Raw genomic sequence first — 21,668 nt, 5'->3', positions numbered from 1 at the left:
GGTGCGCCAAAAATAGAAAAGCTGTCAAAAACGAGTAATTCTGGCTGTCTGCTGATCCAGTGCGTCCACACTGACTCCAAGTTTCCTTTTTTAGATTCTCAGGTTGTAGATCTTCTCGTTAGCTTTCCAAAAAGTGGTCATATGCCCAAAACGGAGTTACGAGTCAAAAGTTATGACTATTTTAAGTTCAGGCTCCAGTTCTGCGTTCTGCTACAGTGCGGCCAGACTACCCGCACTGGTGCTACAATGCGTCCGCACTACGCTCGGATTTTTTTGTGTGACCAGAGTGCGACTACATCGAGATCCATGTGTCCGCACGAATTTTGATGCATAGCTTATTATATATTTTTCAAATTGGCGCGCGTTCAGAAATTCATCTAAGTGCTTAGTGCGGCCATATCGCAAACCGTGCGTCCGCACTGGATATTTTTCTTCATTTTTTGCAAATTAAAACTAAACAAACGCAGTAACTTGATCTTATGTGTATTCTACTCACTTTATATTTAAAATACAAGATATTTGATGTTATTTCATAATAAGAATTAGATTGAATATGTATATAATTTAGGCCTATTAAATAACTTATCAAGTAACTAATAAAATAAGTAATAAAAGTCATTCTTATGCTAAGTTGTCAAGCTTAGTTTTTGAAAGGTCCTTTTGTTTTCTTCTCCCTTGGTTAAAAAAACAAATACCTTTTCTTTTTCTCTGTTTCCTTTGAATAAATAAAAAAATATGCGTTCTGGCAAGTAACCTTCTATTTGTTAGACCCATGGGCTACATGAAAAGGCCTTATCGGTGTTGAGTGTAATTAAATTCTTGTAAAATAAGCTAGAGAGAATTCCTCTTTTGTTTTTTCTTCCATTTAATGATTTTTAAAACAAAGACAGAAATCAGGAAACTGATGGGATTCCAGAACTTATATTCATATCCTCCATAAATAAAAATTTCAGAAATATCCTAAAAAAAAAAAATGTCCCAACCGCCCAGATTCTAAGCGGTTCTACTGTAGCAAGAGAACTTTCAAAAATCTTGATGATTTTACTGTAGCTACATTTAAAAAAAAAAAGAGGATGTTTGACGTCCATATAAACATTTATTATTAGTTACTATAATAATAATTATTATTTGTATATTCTTGTGATTATTTTTTTTAAGGAATTATCAGTGCAATAATGAATTATGATGATAAATAGTAGTAGGAATAGGAAGTATAAGAAATAAGATTAAACAACAACAACACAGCACTAACGAGTACCATTCTACGAACAACAATAACAACTACGGTTGAAGGGATCAAAGCTGGATCATTCTTACATATGGAACCAGCTTCAAGGGATCAAAGCTATTTTTTCTATAGAGTAGAGAGTACATCATGGGAAGTGGGAATGCTTGGCCCATACAAACAGTTCTAAATCCAAACTCCCAGACTCTGTTAACATGTTATTGGGTGGGTGACTATTTATTTATTTACACATTTTTTAATATTTACCCCCACAAAATCATTATTTGTAGTTTTCATATGTCAATTACATTTTTAGCTGGTTATTATCTGGATTATTTGATTGGAGTCATTTACTGAATACAATAAAAGAATATAAATATAAATTCAGAGTCATTTAAGGATACAATTGAAAAGGGAAAGAAAACTTTAATTTTCTTTCACTGTTCACGATTGAGAAAAGGAGTACTTCACTGTACGAGATTGAGAGAGATAAAGATGTGAACTTTATATATGTTCAACCAAATTGACTCAATGAATCTCCACTGTACGAGATTAAGAGAGAGAGAGAGAGAGAGGTTATACAGTTTACAAAACTTTCTTTTGTTTGTTTCTTCCTGAGGAACTTATTCGTGGGGCTCGCAAACAATCTTGGTCATTTTTTACTTTTAGCGCTTTTATCAATATATATATGGTGCCATGTGACGCCGTCGCCGTATATGATTTTGCCGACACTGAATCATTAACTATTTTTTTCTATTGAATCATTCAGACGCAATGATTCAGTTGATTTCACAAAAAAAAAAAAAAAAAAAAAAAAAAAAGAGTGAGCCTATGGTAATACGCTCGAAATTTTTATTCATATAAAATAAAAAAATAAAAAAAAATGATACGGTGGAATTTTAAAAACAAAAAGACAAGATCATGAATTCTAAATTATACCGCAACCATTGTCAAATAAAAAAAAAAAATTAAAGATGGAACATCAAATTAGACAAAAACTTGGACTAAAAATAGGACTTCAAATTAGACAACAAATCAGAAAAAGAAAAAAAATAATATTAAGTACGACGCTACATCTCCACCCCACCCATGCGATTTTTATTTTTATTTTTCTCGCTATCTTCAGAAGAGCAATTGCTTGGTTCTTTTTTATGCCTTATCGTTTCCTTCTCCTTTAGAAACTTTTGTGTCTAATTTGGCATCCTACATTTAGAAAAACAATTCTGATTTTTGTTATTATTTGGAGTCCCACATTTTTTTTTTTAGCAGATGTTGCGGTATGATTTGGAGTCCCTACAGAACTCCAAACCGTGATCTTGCCTTCCTATTTCTAAAATTCCACTATATTATTTCTCATTTTTAATTTTTTTTTTTTGTATTTCCTATGAATAAAAATTTCAGGTAATACGCATATAATATTAAGGATGGATCCGGCCTATGAATGTGTTATTTTTACTTTTAAGGTTCAGATAGCGAAGATTTTTATTAATATCCCTGAAACAAATCAAAATTTTAAAAATGCCCTGTCCCCAATTTTTTTTTAAAAATGCCCTGACCGCCTGGGCCCAGGGCGGCCCAATATTCCCTGTGAGGCGCCACCCTATGGGGCGGCCCATAGCACAAGTGAGGCGCCACACAGCAGGGCGCCTCATGTGTGTGTTGATTTAAACCCCGTTTTCTGCCTCTGTCACTTCTCGATTTGAGAATTTCGCTCGAGGCGAGAAACTGAGTGAATAGGTATGTTTTTTAATTATAATAATTAGTCATTACTGTAGTTATTTTTTACTGTTGTAATTACTGTTGCGTACTGTACATTTACTGTTGCGTACTGTACATTTACTGTTGCCTACTGTACATTTACTGTTGCCTACTGTACATTGTCTGTAGCGTACTGTATGTTTAGGGTAGCAATTTAGTTGTACAAGCACTGTAGCGTACCGTATATTTACTGTAGCAATTGCTGTACACGTACTGTAGCAACATTGTAATTTTTTTTTAATTTTTTTTAATTATTTTTCAATTAGTCATTTATTTTTCAATTAGTCATTTATTATTGTACCCATTATTATGTCATGTAATACTTGTAATTTTTTTTTTAAAATGTAGTTTGTTAAAGAAGAGATGTTAGTTGCACTGTATGTCGGCGGCAAGCTAGAAAGGGATAAAGATGGCGTGCATTACACGAAAGAAGTCGCATTTGGCTTCGAGATTAATGAAAATACCACATTTGAGGAACTGAAGGAGCTAATATACGAAAAGACATATGTAAACCCCAACAGGTATGAAATAGAATTGGCTACACGGATTGACAACTCACGTGTGGGGGGTAGACCTTACTTTGTTAAGTTTCCAATAACAGATGCCAATTTGTGGAGAGTTGTGTATACTCAATTTGTGGCTTGTGGGGTCCCGGTGATGGACATATATTCGAAGAGGGTTCCCCGGACGAGGGCTGGACCTTCAAGTTCGGCTGGGGCGGGACCTTCAGGTTATGACAATTCGGGTTATGACAACCAGGGGTACCACCAGCACTCCCTTTATGACAACCAAAGGTACCACCAGCACTCCCCTTATGACCACCAGGAGTACCACCAGCAATCCCCTTATGACAACCAGGAATATCACCAGCAGTCCCCTTATGACAGCCAGAGGTACCACAGCCCCGGTTATGACAACCAGGGGTACCACAACTCCCCAGAAAATACTGAAGAGTTGCCACCACCACCCAGACAGACACCCATAATCCCTAGATTTCCAACTATGCCAGAGTCAGGACCGGTACCCGTTAATCGAAATGATATTGATATTGATGTTGATGCTATTGATGTCATACCAGAAAGGGAAATGGAAACGGGGGACGAATACCAAGGGGTTTGGGAAGCTGATGACTTATCAGATGGTGATGCAAATGTACCAGGTTTATCCAGGGCAGAAAAATTCCCGATTACAGGTCGGGGAAGTAAGCATCCGGTCGCCACATTCAACGACACCACAGCTTTCGAAGAGGCAGACATTAGTTTCTTCGGTCCTCGTGTTGAATACAATAAAGAACTTGCCGCAGGGCAAGTTTATACCAACATAGACGAACTTGTAAAGAAAATAAATGAGACTCATGTTCACGGCAACTGGGAATGTATACTACACAAAAGGGACCGAACAAGGTTAGTTGTGCTGTGTAAAACTCACCCGCGCTGCCAGTTCCGCCTTTTTGCAACCCCTGTGGGTTCAGGGGAAGCATGGATGATTAAGAAGTGTGAACCACCTCATACATGCAAGTCTGCGTCCACAAGGACAGACCATGCGCAGCTGACGACATCACTAATTGCCGATGCAATTGAGGAGGACATTAAGTTGGATCCATCGATGAGCATCAAGGCGGTGGCTATGACCGTCAGACACAAATACAAATATGTAATCCCAAAATACAACAGGCTGTGGAGAGGTCGTGAACTTGCTATCTGCAGGATATTCGGTAGTTGGAAGGATTCGTATGGCTATCTGGCACCATTGCTCCAGGCCATGGTAAGTACAAATGTCGGCACCGTATATGAGCGATGGCATGGCCCTTTTTTTGATAAAGACGGAGTACTAATAGAGGGAGCTCAACAATTCAAGGGCATAGCATGGGCTTTCGGTGCTTGTATCCAGGCTGTGCCATACATCAGACCCGTTATCAGCATTGATGCATGCTTCATGTCTGGCCGTTACGAGGGGAGGCTACTGATAGCATGCGCATATGATGCTGAGAACCAGCTGTTGCCTTTGGCGTTTGCAATTGTTCATAAAGAGGACGGCGAGAACTGGGGATTCTTTATGCAGTTTTTAAGAAGACGGGTGATTGGGGAAGGGAAGTTTTTCTGCGTGATATCAGACCAGCACAAAGGAATAAAATATGTTTTTGATCGTGAAGATTACGGTTGGTCAACACGTACTGGCCAGTGTGTGCACAGGTTGTGTATGCAACACGTTGCGGAGAACCTTTCCAAGGCAACCGGGGGCGACAAGTGGGTTACTGATACATTTAGATGGAATTGCAGAAAGAAAAAGCCGAGAAGGGTGGTAGAGATGACTAGCAGTTTTGCAAAGGTACATGTATTTCAATTGTTTACATATATTATTGTACTTTAAGAAAACATTTTTTTTTAGTACAATTGTTTACTTACATTATTCTATTTCCTTATTTTTTATGTAGTACATGCCAAAGGCAAATCTCTACTTAATGAAGGTGGGCAAAAATAATCCCCGAGATGTCAACGAAGATCCAGCATACGAGAAAATATATCAATCCCGTGATGGAGGTTGGCGTTGGGGAATTATGACCACCAACGGGTCCGAGTCGCTGAATGCAGTATTCAAGCAGAGCCGGATGTTGCCTGTGGCTGCAGTTGTAGAGGACACATTCTACAAGTTAAATGCCTGGTTTCAGGAATGACGTGCTAAGGCCGCAGAATTAATAAGGATGAACCAGTCATTTTCAACAAGGGTGGAGGAGAAACTAAGACGACACAGGGACAAAGGTGCAACTATGACCGTGATCCCGATGGGTAATGATGGAACAGAATTCGAAGTGCAAAATCCAAATGAGTACGTTCCTACCAGCCGTAAACCAGACGGCACTATGGCGTTTGTCAAGAGGGCTTGCAAGTACGTGGTTAAATTCGGAGATGCCAGGGCGGTAACCTGTACATGCCAGGGACCCCAACTAAGTCACATACCATGCAGTCACGTGATGGCGGTATGCCGAGTGAGGAACTACTGCGAGGATCACTATGTTGCTGACATGTACCGTACCGATTACCTTGCTTCCACTTGGGGTGGATCTTTCCATTCTTATCCCGATCAGCACGAGTGGCCTGCATATGTCGGTGATAGAATACTCCCTTCAGAAGGATGGATAAGGAAGGGGAGGAGGAGACACAAACGTGCTATAATGACCATGGACGAGATGGGTGGTAGGAGGCCATCGGGAAATCAGGCTCTCCGTTCCGTTTCTGACAGGCGCAACGCAGGTATGTAGCATTTTTCGGAATTCATTTATGATTTTATTATATTACTAACTGAATTGTATTCTTATTTTCAGATGCCATAAACGCGCACAACGAAAGAGAAAATGCTAGAGTTGTTGCTGAAGCAACTGGTAGAACACAACCCCCCCCCTCCTCCGAGCCAATCATCTAGTAGCCAAGCCTCTACAAGTAATGCCGCACCTGCAGCTCATACCAGTACAACTAGTCGTTTGTTAGGTTTATTGAGACGTCGTGGTAGGGGCAGATAAACTTGCTATTTTGCTTGTGTGAACTTTTTTGTTTATTGTAATATATTTCTGATTGTAGTATTTTTACTATGGGACCGCTGTATTACATTGGCGCGCATATTTTATGTTGTTTGCACTTTACATTTCGTTATTGTAACACAGTTTAATAATACAATTAAAGTTGAACAATATAATTAAAAGCGTAACAATATAATTAAAACCGTTAGATGTTCAATCTATTATAAAATATGCTTGGAGACCAAATTTTACATTTTTTGACATACTCATAATATTTTATTTTTTGACATACACATATACATAAACCCTAAACTTTTTTCACAAAATTATTCAAATCAAAATACTAAGATTTCTCTAAAAAAAAAAAAAAAAAACACACACACACACATGAGGCGCCCTGCTGTGTGGCGCCTCACTTGTGCTTTGGGCCGCCCCAGGGGGTGGCGCCTCACAGGCTTTTTTGGGCCGCCCGAACCCCAGGCGGTCAGGGCATTTTTAAAAAAAAATTGGGAGCAGGGGCATTTTTAAAATTTTGATTTGTTTTAGGGATATTAATAAAAATCGCCGTTCAGATAGTCAACTCAAAATGTAAAATATAATATTCGTATAAAAATATATTTGTAATTGTAGATAAAATTGTATATTTATTACAATTTATTTACTATTTATTTTTAAATAGCAAGAAATCGATGTAAAATAGAAATATGAAGTCATAGCGCAAACCCTTGTGTAATATAAATATGGTGTACCATAGTCTCACTAAAAAAAATTGACTTATTTTTTAATATAAAAAGATACATATTCGGAACTCCCGAAATAAATGAGTTTACTTATTACAGAGGATAATTCAAGAACGCGTAACAGGTAGATGAAAAAGGAAAACATTTAAATTATTTGAAAAGTTACAGAGAAAAAGGGGAAAAAAAATTCTCCATACTTCAATTTTTCTTTTTTATTTGAACGTTTTAACTTTTCACTAGCTATTATACAATATATACAGCTCTATCTTACATTTATTTCTTGAGATATCTCAAGGGCCCATTTTTTTTATTAATATCCATCATAATATAAAAAGTTATAAAAATATTCATGGTTTTCTGAAAATTTTAAAAATACTCAAACTGTTAGGACTCCTGATAGTTAAGTATTATTTTTTTGGACTGCCTGGAGTCCTGACGGTCCATTCTTTATTTTTTTTAAGTTGAAGAGTAATTAAAGAGTAATTGAGAGTAATTGAGGAGTAAAATTGTTCATCAATTATTTTTAATGATTAATATTAAATTGATAATATAAAATCCTAACTAAATGACAGAACAAAATAGAGACATTGTATTAGTTTATTAAAAAAATGAGGAACCTCCTCCTTTTAGACGTGTGTATATGACTGCTCTAACAATTGTACACAGTTTTATTGTATGACCCATGCGTGACAAAAGAAATACAAACTTTTTCACATCATTGATCCATGCCTTCTGATTTTACTGTACTTTTTCTAAGTCATTTATCTCATTTCTAAAGCACATGCAGGTTATACATGTATTTATCTGAGACATCTCTCATAAACAGATGAAGATAAGGCAAGAGATAAGACAATAGATACGATATCTTCACTGAGAAGCACGGAAAATGACGAAGAAACTTCTAACAAGCGTATCTTGGAGCTTGAGTGTGTCTGATTTCAGCATATACCTTTCAGAAAGCTTGTAAGCAGAAGATATTGATTTTGATTGCATAGCAGTTATGGGAATTTCAAAATTGCAGAAAAAAAAAAAACAAAGGGAAGAGCCTCAAACTTGAGTTGAAGTTTCCTATTAAATTTTTTTCGTGCTAATTTTTATTTTCTTGCCATTTACCATACTCTTTCCTACACATTGTTCATGTAAACGTGTGAAGTCTAAGATCTATATTTTTTTTTTGTTATATTTTCATTGTTTCTTTCAAATATTTTCATTTTGAAATTTAGTTTAGCATTTTTGATATTCATATTCAAGATATTCTATAAAAAAATAGATCATTTTGAGAATTTAGTTTAGTTTTTTTTATCAAAAATTTAATTTAGTGTTTTCATTTTGAAAAAAATTCAACCGACAGGAATCATGACGGTTGGAGTGTTTTTAAATTTTGATAATACTATGGATATTAATGTAATTTTTTATTTATGGTGGATATTAATGAAAAAATCGGCCTCAAGGGCTCTCATTCTCATAAATTTAATAAATCATATATTTAAATAAAATTTACGCAAAATTTACCCAATATAAAGTGAAAAAGATAAATTTTATATATACTAAACAAAATTTGAATGATTTGTCTTGGACGAACAAAATCAATATTATTTATAGGGTAGGGTAAAAATGCACCAAATCATCATTGGTTTGGTGTCCTAATCATGCCCTATATCTTTTTTTTTGTTTTCAAAATTCAAACAATCGATTCGAACCGCTCAACATAATCTTCATATTAAAATATACTTAGAGACTAAATTTTATATTATTTGGAATTTTTTTACTATTTTTTAGATATGTACAAAATTATTATTTTTGGATGGTTCAAAAGCACTAATTTTGCACCTATAAAAAATAGTAATTTTTTTTCAAATAATATAAAATTTGGTCTTTAAGTACACTGTAATATGGATATCATGTTAAATGGTTCAGATTGACTATTTGAATTTTGAAAGCGGAGAAAGAGATGTGAAGTATGGTTGGGGCACAAAACCGATAGTGCATTAACCCTCATCTTCTTTATATTTCTAAAAACAAATATTACATCAAAATTTCTGTCTATTTTAGTTTTAAACTAAACTATAATCATTAAGAGGTACATCCTTTTGTAGAAAATTCACAAATAAAAATAAAATACTATAAAATCGATTAGTAATATTGTTTGTAAAGAAGTACTTAATGAAAGAACTTTTTTATACACGAATCTCAATAAAATTGAATCGTTAGGATCGCAATAACAGGACTTGTTATTCCATTGGAATCACAGCAGATTTATTTCCGAGAAAAAACACTCTTCTTTCCTCCTTCCCCTCCCTCCAATTTGCACAATCACCCCGCCATTGTAGAGAAATAAAGAGGAGAGCAAGGAGCAATAGAAGAGCAGAGGTGAAAAGCGAGGTGAAGAAGCAACTATGGCTAGCTGGACCAATGATCGCAGGGAGTTTATTACAAAATGTAATACAAATGATATCTGTCATGTTTGTGGGACACCTTGGTGAATTATCTCTCATCCTTATTAATGAGTTTAATGTCTAGATCCTGTAAGAGTCCTGATTTACTGTTTTTTTTTTTGGAAGGATGCTCGGCCATTGAATTTTCAGATCGCACATAGATGAATTTTTCAAATTATGCGCTTCAACACTTAAGCATGCACTGGTCGCGCCACATATGATCCCAGCGCCCATAGACCGCGCGCCGCACCTGTGGACCGCGCCTCTGAACCATGCACGGCGCCTGCGGATCGAGCCTGTGCACCGCGCACTCTTTTTTTCTGCTGAAGGTGGGATTCGAACCCAGTTGGATTCTGTTGGTGTCAAAATTCTTACCACTACACTAGAGTTCACATGTGTTATCTTGTAGATAAATATAGTATTTAACTATTTTTCTCTACAAATTTGATTTAAATTATAATTATATAAATATCATATATAAAATAATAAAAAAATATATATATTAATAGCCGTATCGTATCCTTCATTTTTGAAAATTGTTGTATCGCCGTATCTGTATCGTATCAGTATTATTATTGCTTTGAGATTTGTGCAGCACGTATTTGAACGGTTGATTTTCAAAAAGATCACGCAAATAATGAAATAATGAAACGCTTGATCTTCTTCATTTTATAATATTTTATAATGAAATAATCTGTTTCCGGTGCAACACACAGGTACGATGCTAGTCTGTCTGGTGCTTCTATGGCTTCTTCCTTTGCTACTGTCACTGGTTACAGCGTCCTGGTAAATTTCCAATTTCATCCTCTCACTTTTATATTACTTTTATAACTTCCCTTGACATGTTATATTTGAGTGACGCTCTGGAACCTGGTGTACTGTTGGTAGATTTTACTGTTACATCTAATCTACTAACATCTATCCTACAAACAAAGTCTTGAAAAATGAAAATCTCACAGTTAAATTCAATTCAGCCCAACTAAGTTCAAGGATTACATAGTAAGTTGCATAAACACTTACCGATTAGAAGACCTTTGATCAATGGTAATGATCCTTTCCATTTTTAAGGGGAAACTTGTATAAATGTATAGACTACAGAGTTAGTAGTTTTCAAATTTCAATGTTGCGTCAAATATGAGAAGCTTCCATTCTACCAATAAAATTGAATACGTGGTATAAATAGTTGCACTTTCATATGTACTATGCAGTGAGCTTTTCTTTTTTCATAATTGACAATGGTAACTATTATTTAAGATTTAGTCATATGGCCACATAATAATGTGTGTAGCACTTAATGCACATATCGTGGAAATGCATGGACCAATTTCATAATTGTATCCCAACAATTAGCATGTCACAAAACTTAAATGTATATGATAAAAAAGAAAATGAAATAGAGATATTATCAATGGGGAGCCCAACACTAGCAACACCTCTTACCACAATTGAACCATGTGTGAGAGGAGGATAGAGAAAAGAAGTATGGACAGAGGTGCAGAAACAAGGAGAGTTAGCAATACCAATTATTCTGGGGTTTTAATTTCAAAATTGCATTCGGATTTTTTTCAATTATGTTTGCTGGTCGCCTTGGGGAAGTAGCTTTGTCTGGTGCTTCCATGGCTACTTCCCTTTGCAATTATTACTGAATAAAGCTTAATGGTAAGTAGATTTCATCTAAATTTGGATTTAGATAGCTAATATAATAGTTAATTTAGGAAAACATCATATATTGTTCCAAACCTACCTTGAGATTTATGAAGACAATTTGTGACCACCTTCTCAAATGTCGGTAAGCATTTTCAATGGAGAAATCAGTAAGTTCTGCATATTCTGTTAATTATATTTTACCATAAGAGAATATTTATTTTTGAAGGGCATATAACAAAGTAAGGTTATAAAATGCGGTTTTCATGCAATATGCGGAAGGCCACCGCATACCGCATATGCAGTATACAGCTGCATATATGGATTTTAATGCGGGAGTACGTACATATGTGGATTTTAAGATATAAATACTAATTAACACAATTCAAAATTAAGAAAATAAATAAAATAGATGAAATATAGAGTATATTTAAATTATGTGTGCAATGCTTAATTTTTATTTAAGTTTATTTTAAAAAAATTAGTTGTAATTGGTTGAATAAAGACATTGTAAAGATAAAAGCATAAATCATAATTATAATAAAGTTTAGGATGAAACAGAACAAAATCGGTCCATTTACAAATTACTCATCTAAGGGCGTGCTCCAGATGAAGGGAGGCGGAAAAAAGGGAAGGAAAAATCACTGTGAGAGAGAGACGCTCATCCCAGACCGCGTTTCTTCTGCTCCAGAAGAGAAGAATCGGAGAGGAAGCAGAGGTGAATAACTATTGTTCAAAGGGGAGAGTGATACTGCCTAGCTTTGATTTTCTCCGAATTTTGTCACCCCCGATTTGAGGTGTAGGCTTATTTGTTACGAGGGTAGCCTTCCCCATCATCCCTTCTCCTTCTTTTTCTTTAATTAGAGTTTCCCCTTCAATACTAGAGCACAGCCTAATGGATGTCAAAAGTATTGGAAAACAACTGTCACTATCTTGACTATTAGAGCATCTACATCCCTAAAACTCAAAAGGATTTCTAAATAACTGTTAACTACTTTTTAGAAATTATGGTCTTTAAAGTTTCTAACTCTCACATTTCTAAAACTCATTTTAGAGTTTCTATTAAGCCACGTCAGCAATAAATTAAAAATGAGAAACAATTTGAGCCGATTATTTGGCCAACATAGAGTTTATAAACAGTTTCTTAATAAGAAACTTTCATGCATAATTTCTAAATAAGAAATTCTTCCACATCACTGAAACTGAATTAAAAACTGCCACGTCAGATTAGAAACTCTAATAGTTTCACGGATGTAGATGCTCTTAGAGGCAACGAATAAAAGGCAGCGATAAATCCCGGTCTTCCTAAACATTAGTCCCACAAAATCATACAAATTCTGTGTATATGGGTTATCCGCATATTGGGCCACATTGTAAATTTCTAAGCGGTATTGGGCCGCAAACGAATATGCGACCGTATGTTGCATTTTATAACACTCGAGTAAATTTTGCCAACTTGGGACTTGAGAATCTTAAACAATCTCCGTCTTAGTTTACTAACTTCGGAGTTTAAATTCATAATTACTCCTCATGGAAGACTGATTTACATACCTAATCTCAATAATTAATAAGACACTGGCATACCAGATACTTCGCCTTTATCACAATCATTATAATATTGCGCTAGATTTGTTTTGTCTCCAATTAGTACAGAAATACACATGCTTTTGCCTAGAACTGCCTTGTGGGGTCCACGATGTGAATTTCTGTTGTTTCTCAACAGAGTCGGAGCCAGCATGGCTGGAAATATCTAGTTAAAGATTTCTTTTTCTACTATTGTAAATTTTCAAAATAAAAAGATTGGAAATGTAGTTGTAACCAGAGTAATTGTGAACTATGCCCCACCCAAAAAGTTAAGGTGCATGCTTATATTATCAATAAATAAATATTTTATACAATAACATATAGTTATAAAAATTAAGTTTATATCTTGTTTTTTATTTTATTTTGTTTTTTGCCTCATACTGTGGATTTTTCTGGCTCTACTTGTGTGTACAACAACAACAACAACAACCACTAAGTCTTTAGTCCCAAACAAGTTGGGATAGGCTAGAAATAAAACTCCATCATAATCATAAAATAAAGATAAGCAGTAATAAAGTAGTAATAAAAATAAAAATAATAAAAATAAAAATAAAAGTAAAAGTGAAAGTGATAGTAATAATATTAATACTAATATTAACTATATTTTACTAAAACTATCAATTGTAGGGGTCAAAGTCTTAAACTTACATCCTTGACTCCAAATTTATAGTCCTATGACCTAAGACTTATAATACTATCCCTAATAATCCTAACTACTACTTGGTCATGGTTCTGGTACGTGGATCGCTAGCTTCCACGCGCTCCTGTCCAAAACTCATTCCTTAGATACATTTCACTCCTTTAAGTCCCTTTTTACTGCTTCGTCCCATGTCAATCGTGGCCGATCTCTGTCTCTCCTTGTGTTTTCGATACGCCTTATAATTCCAGTACACACCGGTGCTTCAGGAGAGATGTCCAAACCATCTCAAATGGTGTTGGACGATCTTCTCTTGATCAATCGGTGCTACCCCAAGTCTATCACTTATATCATCATTTCTTATGCCCTCCCATCTTGCCGATTTTTTTTAAAATACCCAAAAAAATAATTATTTTATTAAAAATAACCAGGTTTTGGGTGGAATTTTAAAAATACCCAGGCCGCAGATTTTTTCTGCGCTCCGAAATTTTTATTCCGGGCTGCAGAAAAAATTTGCGCCCCGAATTTTTTTTTTTTTAGAATTTTTTATTCCGAGCGCAGATTTTTTCTGCGGCCCGGATTTTTTTTTTTTTTTTTTTTTTTTTTTTAGAGTTTGGAGAGAAAAAAATCCATTATGTATATGTATATATATGTAGAGTTAGGCTGGGGTGCTATGGATAGCATAGTGGCCTCTATGCTACGGCTCAATATTCGAGTTTTCAAAATTCAAACAGTCGATCCGAACCGTTCATCTTATTCTCCATATTAATATCTGCCTGGAGACCAAATTTTATAATTTTCTGAATTTTTTTACTATTTATTAAGCCACTTTGAAAATCGCTAATCCAACGGTTTTACTGTTTTGTGCAGCCACCATTGGATCAACAATTTTGTAAAATACTTAATAAATAGTAAAAAAATTCAGAAAAATGTAAAATTTGGTCTCCAAGCAGATATCAATATGGAGAATAAGATGAACGGTTCGGATCGACCGTTTGGATTTTGAAAACTCGAATATTGAGCCGTAGCATAGAGGCCACTATGCTATCCATAACACCCCAACCTAACTCTATATATGTATATGTATGTGTATGTGTATGTGTATGTGTATGTGTATGTGTATGTGTATGTGTATGTGTATGTGTGTGTATGTGTGTGTGTGTGTGTGTGTGTGTATGTGTGTGTATGTGTATGTGTATGTATGTGTATGTATGTATATGTGTATGTATGTGTATGTGTATGTGTATGTGTATGTGTATATATGTATATATAAATATACATATATATATACATATATTATACATATATTATAAAAAAAATGAGTTATACATATATTATATACACATATATACATATACATATACAAATATATACATATATATACATATACATATACATACATATACATACATATACATATACATGATGGATTTTTTTTCTCCAAACTCTAAAAAAAAAAAAAAAAAAAAAAAATCTGGGCCGCAGAAAAAATCTGCGCTCGGAATAAAAAATTTAAAAAAAAAAAAAATTTCGGGGCGCAAATTTTTTCTGCGGCCCGGAATAAAAATTCCGGAGAGCAGAAAAAATCTACGGCCTGGGTATTTTTAAAATTTCATCCAAAACCTGGTTATTTTTAATAAAATAATTATTTTTTTGGGTATTTTTAAAAAAATCGGCCCATCTTGTATGACCACAACTCCACCGCAACATATGCATCTCTGTTACACTTATCTTCTTAACGTGTTGTCTTTTAGTAGCCCAACATTCTGCACCAAACAACATCGCAGTCTGATAGCCGTCCTGTAGAACTTGCCTTTGAGCTTTTGTGGAACTTTTTTGTCACATAGGATGCAAGATGTTTGTCGCCATTTGACCTACCCCGCTCGTATCCTATGGCTAACATCTTCATCAATCTCACCACTACTCTGCAAGATAGATCCCAAATGTCGAAAAGTGTCATTCTCAAGCACTACTTGTCTAGCCAAAATGACATCTCCATCATCTTACCTGACATCGCTGAACTCGCATCTCATATACTCGGTTTTAATCCTACTAAGTCTAAAACCTTTTGATTCTAAAGTATGTCTCTACAACTCTAGTTTCCTATCAACTCCTATCCCACTCTCGTTGATTATACACTAATACATATTCATTTTTCTTGAACGAAAAAATGATGAATTATATACTGAACGAAATTTATAATATTTGCTTGGACATTATCTAATTCTCTGCTTTTGTTGCTGATGGGACCCATTTGTCTGTTGTCCCCGTGGTGACATTTTCATACACATACCCACACAAAATTTGTCTTACTCAGATCATGTCTTTGCACATTAAATTTTGACTTTAACAGTTAAGATAATAGACAACAAAACGAATAACTAGTTATCGAATACATTAACCATTTATATGATTATCGATATTTACATCACAATATGTATAAACTATTCTAATCATAATAACAAAAAAGTATGTAGTAATATGTATAAATAAAAATATCATATTTAATTTAATATTTATCAATTATCTAACAGTTACATAATAGTTCCTATCCAGATTTGTACTTTATACGAAGAGATTGCAGTCCATAGCAGCGCATAATTTTACTGGCTCATATCATATCATATGAAGGCTATTATTTTCTGAGTAAAACCCTGATTCACATTAAGTAATGGTATTAATTATCTAGTCTGATTACCATAATATCCAGCCCAAAATATGTTGAGGTCTCTAAAGACAGACTGAGTCTCTGTAATCTTTTTTATTGAGTCGAGCCCAACTAAAATGCATCGTAGGGTCAATAATGTAATCAGGGGTTAGAAAGGCTATATATCTGAGATAACATGTAACTTTGCTCTTTGAGAAAAATTAAATACAAAAACTCTTCTCCAGTTATTTCTTGTTTCATTAAATTAGAAATACAGATTTAGAACTAGGGAAATATCATATAGTTGGGGTGATTGAAAATTTGTTCGGCTCCCTCCACTATTGTATTTCAAAAATTTCTAAATCTCACTTTGGAAGGATCGAACAAAATATTCGGTCAATAAGGAGGAGAGTGATTATTTACTTTGGTCAAGGGATGTATAATTTTTTTTGTGTGACATGTTATTTGACGATAAAAGAACATGCTCGAAATTTTCAATCCTTATTATCTATGGCGAAAAAAGAAGCAGCAAACAATATGTTTCATTGTTTCGTTACAAATTAGTTGTTTCTATACCTCAAAAAAAAATTGTTTCATTTTCTAAAATAGCAAAATTGTGCAAATTATCTACTGGAATATAGTTTAAAAAAATAATTAAAGCTTGTAAAAGCGTTTGGCACTCTGATTGGATCTTCACAAACTGACAAAGAAAACTCTACTTTATTGCATTTTCCATGGAAATTATTCAGAAAATTCAGAAATGTTGACAAAAAGTAGTGACAAAATTGACTGGACTAGTGGGTAAAAACTAAAAAGCTTGCTAGCTTTGGTGGCAACCAAGGAATTAAGAAACAGCACCTGCAGTTTACAAAACTTTCTTTTGTTTGTTGGTTCCTGATGATTTTTGAAAAAGACAAGATGCCATGAAACTGATTGTGATGGGGTTCAATTTTTTTAGGAACTTATTCGTGACTCGCAAGCTTTGAACAATCTTGGTCCTTTTTGACTTTTAGCGCTCTTATCGATATGGTGCCGTGTGACGCCGTCGCCGTATATGATTTGTCCACCTCCAATTGCGCACACTGCCGACATTTTTATTTTTATTCATTTTTTAATATATTTTATTAAAAATAATCAAGTTTTTAAAAAAAAATTTAAATACCCAAGTCACAGGTTCTGCGACTTCAGTATTTTTTTTTTTTGCTTTTTTGCACTATAAAAAGCTCGTTTCTCTCTCCTCCCTTACAAATTCAGCAGAACTCATTCAGAGAAAGAGAGAAAGAAAAAGAGAGCAGAAGAAGGTGGTTTTAGAAGCGAAAAAGGGTGATTTCTGAGGCGATTTTCAGATTTTTTTTTTTCCTGCAACTGTTACAACTGAAATCAGTAAACTGACAAAATATTTACCATTTACGAATATAGTTTATTGGCCATGTCTATTGCCATTTCAGTACATTTTGGAGGGAAGTTCATAACTTACCGGTATAGGGTACATACTCCAAACCTCCAGTAAATATCTATTGGGTTGTGGAAAATTTCTCATTTGAGGAGTTGAAATCGCTTATTTACGAAGCACGCGGTTACAATAGGAATCATTGGGACTTAGAAATAATAAGACGAATGGTCCAAGTAGAAAGGTATGTCAGAATCATATTGGGAGATGATAGGGCATTAAGAGGCCTGATCGCGCGGGTTGCGAGGTCCGGCGATAATGGCTTCGAAGTTTTTGCCTGCAAAAGCCGTAGAAAGCCAGGGGCTGGAAGTTCAGCCCAAAATTTGGCTGTGGAAAATAATCAACAAAATTATGAATCACACGCTTCTTTTTTCGTACCAGAACAAGAACTATAAATATACAGTAATTCACCCTAACCACAATCTTCATCTTTTATCCCACATATATCCGTGTTTGGGGGGTCCTTCATCCTTACCTATGCCTGAACCAAATCCTTACCCAGACCGCCACCAGTACAGGAAGATCCAACCGAGTTGGATTTTGTATTTATGAACGAAATTCTGGAGGAGACTCTACAAACTGGGGATGAATGGGCGGAAAGAGCCCGGGACCCTGATGATGAAGAAGATAATTTTGATGTAAAAGATGACACACAACCCAGTTTGAGGCGAGATAGAAATATGACGTTAAGTGACCGTTCTGCGACTCACTCGTTCATAAACTTCAATGACACATCTGCTTTTTGAGAAGTAGATATTTCTTACTATAGTCATCGGATTGAATACAAGAGTGAGCTCGCTCCATACCAATACTTCAAAAAAAAAAAAGAAATTGGCAAAGAAAATCAGAGAGCACCATATTGGTAAGAACCAGGAGATATATACGAAGAGAAGTGACATAAAGCAACTGAAAGTTAAATGCAGGACTCCGAGTTGTCATTTCATTCTTAAAGCAAAAACAAGGGTTTATAGAGATGCATGGATGATAACTGAGCAAGACACACCTCACACATGTAGGTCTGAGTACTCAAGGACCAACCATGCACAACTTATGGCATCAATCATCGAGGATAACATTAAGAAAGACCAATGTATGAGCATCCAGAGTGTGGCAAACTGCGTAAGGGTTAGGTATAGCACTATAACCCCGAAGGACAACTGACTTTTGGAGGGGTCGTTAGCTTGCAATAGCTCGACAATTTGGGAGTTGGGAGGAGTCATACAATTTCATGAAACTATTGCTTATCGGGATATGTCACAAGAATCCCGACTCGAAGTTTCAATTTCTGACCAGTCCGATCATCGATAAAGATACAAGAGAAGTCAAGCAAGGTGTTCAGCAATTCAGGGCTGTAGCATGGGCTTACAGACCATGCATCAAAGCATTTAATTACTTGAGACCGGTGATCAGTATAGATGCAGCCTTCCTATCTGGGCGAAATAAGGGAAAACTTTTGATGGCATGCGGCTATGATGCCGAGAACCAATTGCTGCCTCTAGCATTTGTAATTGTGTATAAGGAGGATGAAGAGAATTAGAGTTTTTTTTTTCTTACACTAACTTAGGATTAATGTGATTGGTGTTAATAAATTTGTATGTGTTATATCAGACCAACACAAGGGGATCAAACCTGCATTGAAATCTGATTACGGATGGGATGGGGAAAATTTTGTGCACAGGTATTGTATGCAGCATATTGCTGACAACCTCGTCCAGGCGTGTGGGAAGCACAAATGGTACAGAACTTGGTTCAAACAAGGAGCCAGGAAGAAGAAGCCAATAAAGTTGAAAGAGATGTTCGAAGATTTTTCCATCGTATGTCTAATTTTGTCTAATTTATATCATTTTTGTTTAATTTATTACATTTTGTTAAGTTTTACTTTGTTTTATTACAGCAAAATCCAAAGTGTTATGCATTTTTTAGGAGAGTGGGCAAGACCCGTCCTAATGACCCTGTTCACATAAAAGCGTATGCACAAAGTTTCAGTACAGTAAATTGTACCTTTTAAACCTTAAATACACTTTCGAGCCAGATTGCAAGTGCACAATCCTATCGAGTAGTATATTATCGAGTATCGATCACAGGGACAGTTCAAGTCTTAACCAGATTCTACCTAAATTAATTAAAGACTAGAAGTGAGAAAATGTTGGTTTTGGGTATTTAAGTTTCCTAAATAGTTCAATAGCAGTAATTAAATGCAAGAAGGTAAATAACTTGGTTTAAATCAATAATAAAAATGTGTTTCCAGGGTTTTAGACTCATCTCAGTTCTGTCTCTCAGTCCCTAACACGGGCCGTGTAGTTTCCTACACGGGTCGAGTCAAGTTACATGGGCCGGGTACTTTCATACACGGTCCGTGTAGACTTCGAGTTAATGCACCAGTTATTATTTCTTTGTATTGTTCCTTTGTGTAGGGTTTTACTGACCAGACCTAATGTTCCTAAACCTCAACTCTCGTATGTTGGTTCATAAAACTTGGTATGAAGTTGCAATATTTACCCTCGTCGGATTCTAGACCTCAACTTTCATATCGATCCGAATTACCTAGTTGCTTGTTTGGTATTCTAAAGGAAACCTTCTATCTGTCAATAAGAGGAAATGTTCACCTTTCGGCTATTATTTGGTTTCACCTTTCGGATCACTAAACATACCTCATGTACTTGGTTTTGGTTGAAAGATTATAATGGGTGAAATGCGCTTTAGATGTGATCATGCATCTAGAAATCAAACAATTTAATCTAAGCAATTAAAATCAAACACAGTCAAACAAACACAAATTTCAATACAAAAATTCAATAACTATCATGCAAAACAAAACATTCGATTACATCTTAACCCTAGAAACAAAGAAATCTACTCAAGCATAGTTCTAAAACAAATAAAACAGATAAGAATATGAGAAATCATGATAAAACCCAAAGAAGAAGAAGATCCATAACAAAACTCGCGTCTTTTGCTTCTCAACTTTGCCTCCAAGCAATAGCCGCCAATCCAAACCCTAGAAAATGCTTCCCTGCTCTAGAATTAGCTCTCAGGTGCAAGAAATCCCGCTTATAAGCATTTCTAGCTGACCTTCCTTCAATAGGCCTTGTTTCCAAATTCTAGACCTGTTTCCAGAATTGCCTGACATGGGCCGTGTAGAATTTCAAAAAATGCCTATGTCTTTTGCTCAGATTGTAGATTTTCTCGCAAGCTTTATGAAAAGTGGTCATACACTCAAAACGGAGTTACGAGTCAAAATCTATGACTGTTTTAAGTTCAGCTCCTGAAATTTCAGCATCAGGTGTCCTGGTCGTGTCTGTGGTCGGGCAGAGGGTTGTACGGTCTGCGTAGAATGTTGTACGGCCCATGTAAAAACTTCTCAAATTTCAGATTCTTCCTCAATTTCACCTGATTCCTGCAAAATAAGAACAAACTTGTAGCAGTACCACATTCTATAGATATTTCAATGAAATACAATCGATTTAATAGTTTTAAACACGGGTTTTGGTACAAAATACAAGTCGAAATATAGATAAGTTTGCAAGATATCAGACCCCATGGAGTTGTCAAATTATGAGAAAATTTTCCAGACCTGTGATGGAGGATACCGATTTGGTATCATGACAACAAACAGCTCTGAGTCCCTGAACGCTGTCTTCAAGGAGAGCTGAATGTTGCTCGTGACTGCACTTGTGGAGGAGACATTCTACAAATGCAATGCTTGGTTTGTTCAATGACGACAGTGAGCGACAGAGCTAAGCAATGTAGATCGGCATTTTTTCCAACGGGTATATGATAAGCTTACCAAATGGTGGGATAAAGCTATAAATATGGCTGTCACCTCATACTCACATGGCGAAGGTCAGTACCAAGTTACGGGCCCAAAATGAATATGTTCCAGTAGTACAAATGCAGGATGGAACTATGTCCATTATTCATAGACATTTCTAGTATATCGTGACATGCGGACCCAACAGAACAACGAAATGTACATGCAGAGGTATCCAATTAATTGGAATTCCGTGCACTCATATGTTAGCGGTTTGTCGCCA

The 21,668-nt window shown here is 35.4% G+C and overlaps 1 protein-coding gene and 1 long non-coding RNA gene across 2 annotated transcripts in view; one reads left to right on the top strand and one right to left on the bottom strand.

The window, feature by feature from the left end:
• LOC144571303 (uncharacterized) overlaps positions 1 to 21,668 on the bottom strand; it is a 79,077-nt gene that overhangs the window by 41,137 nt on the left and 16,272 nt on the right. The window lies entirely within an intron of this gene.
• Positions 10,407 to 21,668, top strand: part of LOC144571302 (protein DETOXIFICATION 16-like) — a 30,249-nt gene continuing 18,987 nt past the window's right edge. The window contains exon 1 of the mRNA XM_078320542.1: positions 10,407 to 10,458. Within this exon, the coding sequence (XP_078176668.1) occupies positions 10,417 to 10,458 (42 nt within the window). The 5' untranslated portion in view covers positions 10,407 to 10,416. The remainder of the gene's footprint in view (positions 10,459 to 21,668) is intronic.

This window comes from Carex rostrata, chromosome 19 (genome assembly GCF_964058835.1).
Source record: "Carex rostrata chromosome 19, lpCarRost1.2, whole genome shotgun sequence".
Lineage (NCBI taxonomy): Eukaryota > Viridiplantae > Streptophyta > Magnoliopsida > Poales > Cyperaceae > Carex > Carex rostrata.
Note: the sequence above shows the minus strand (reverse complement) of the source record. Positions and strands in the feature narration are given on the sequence as shown.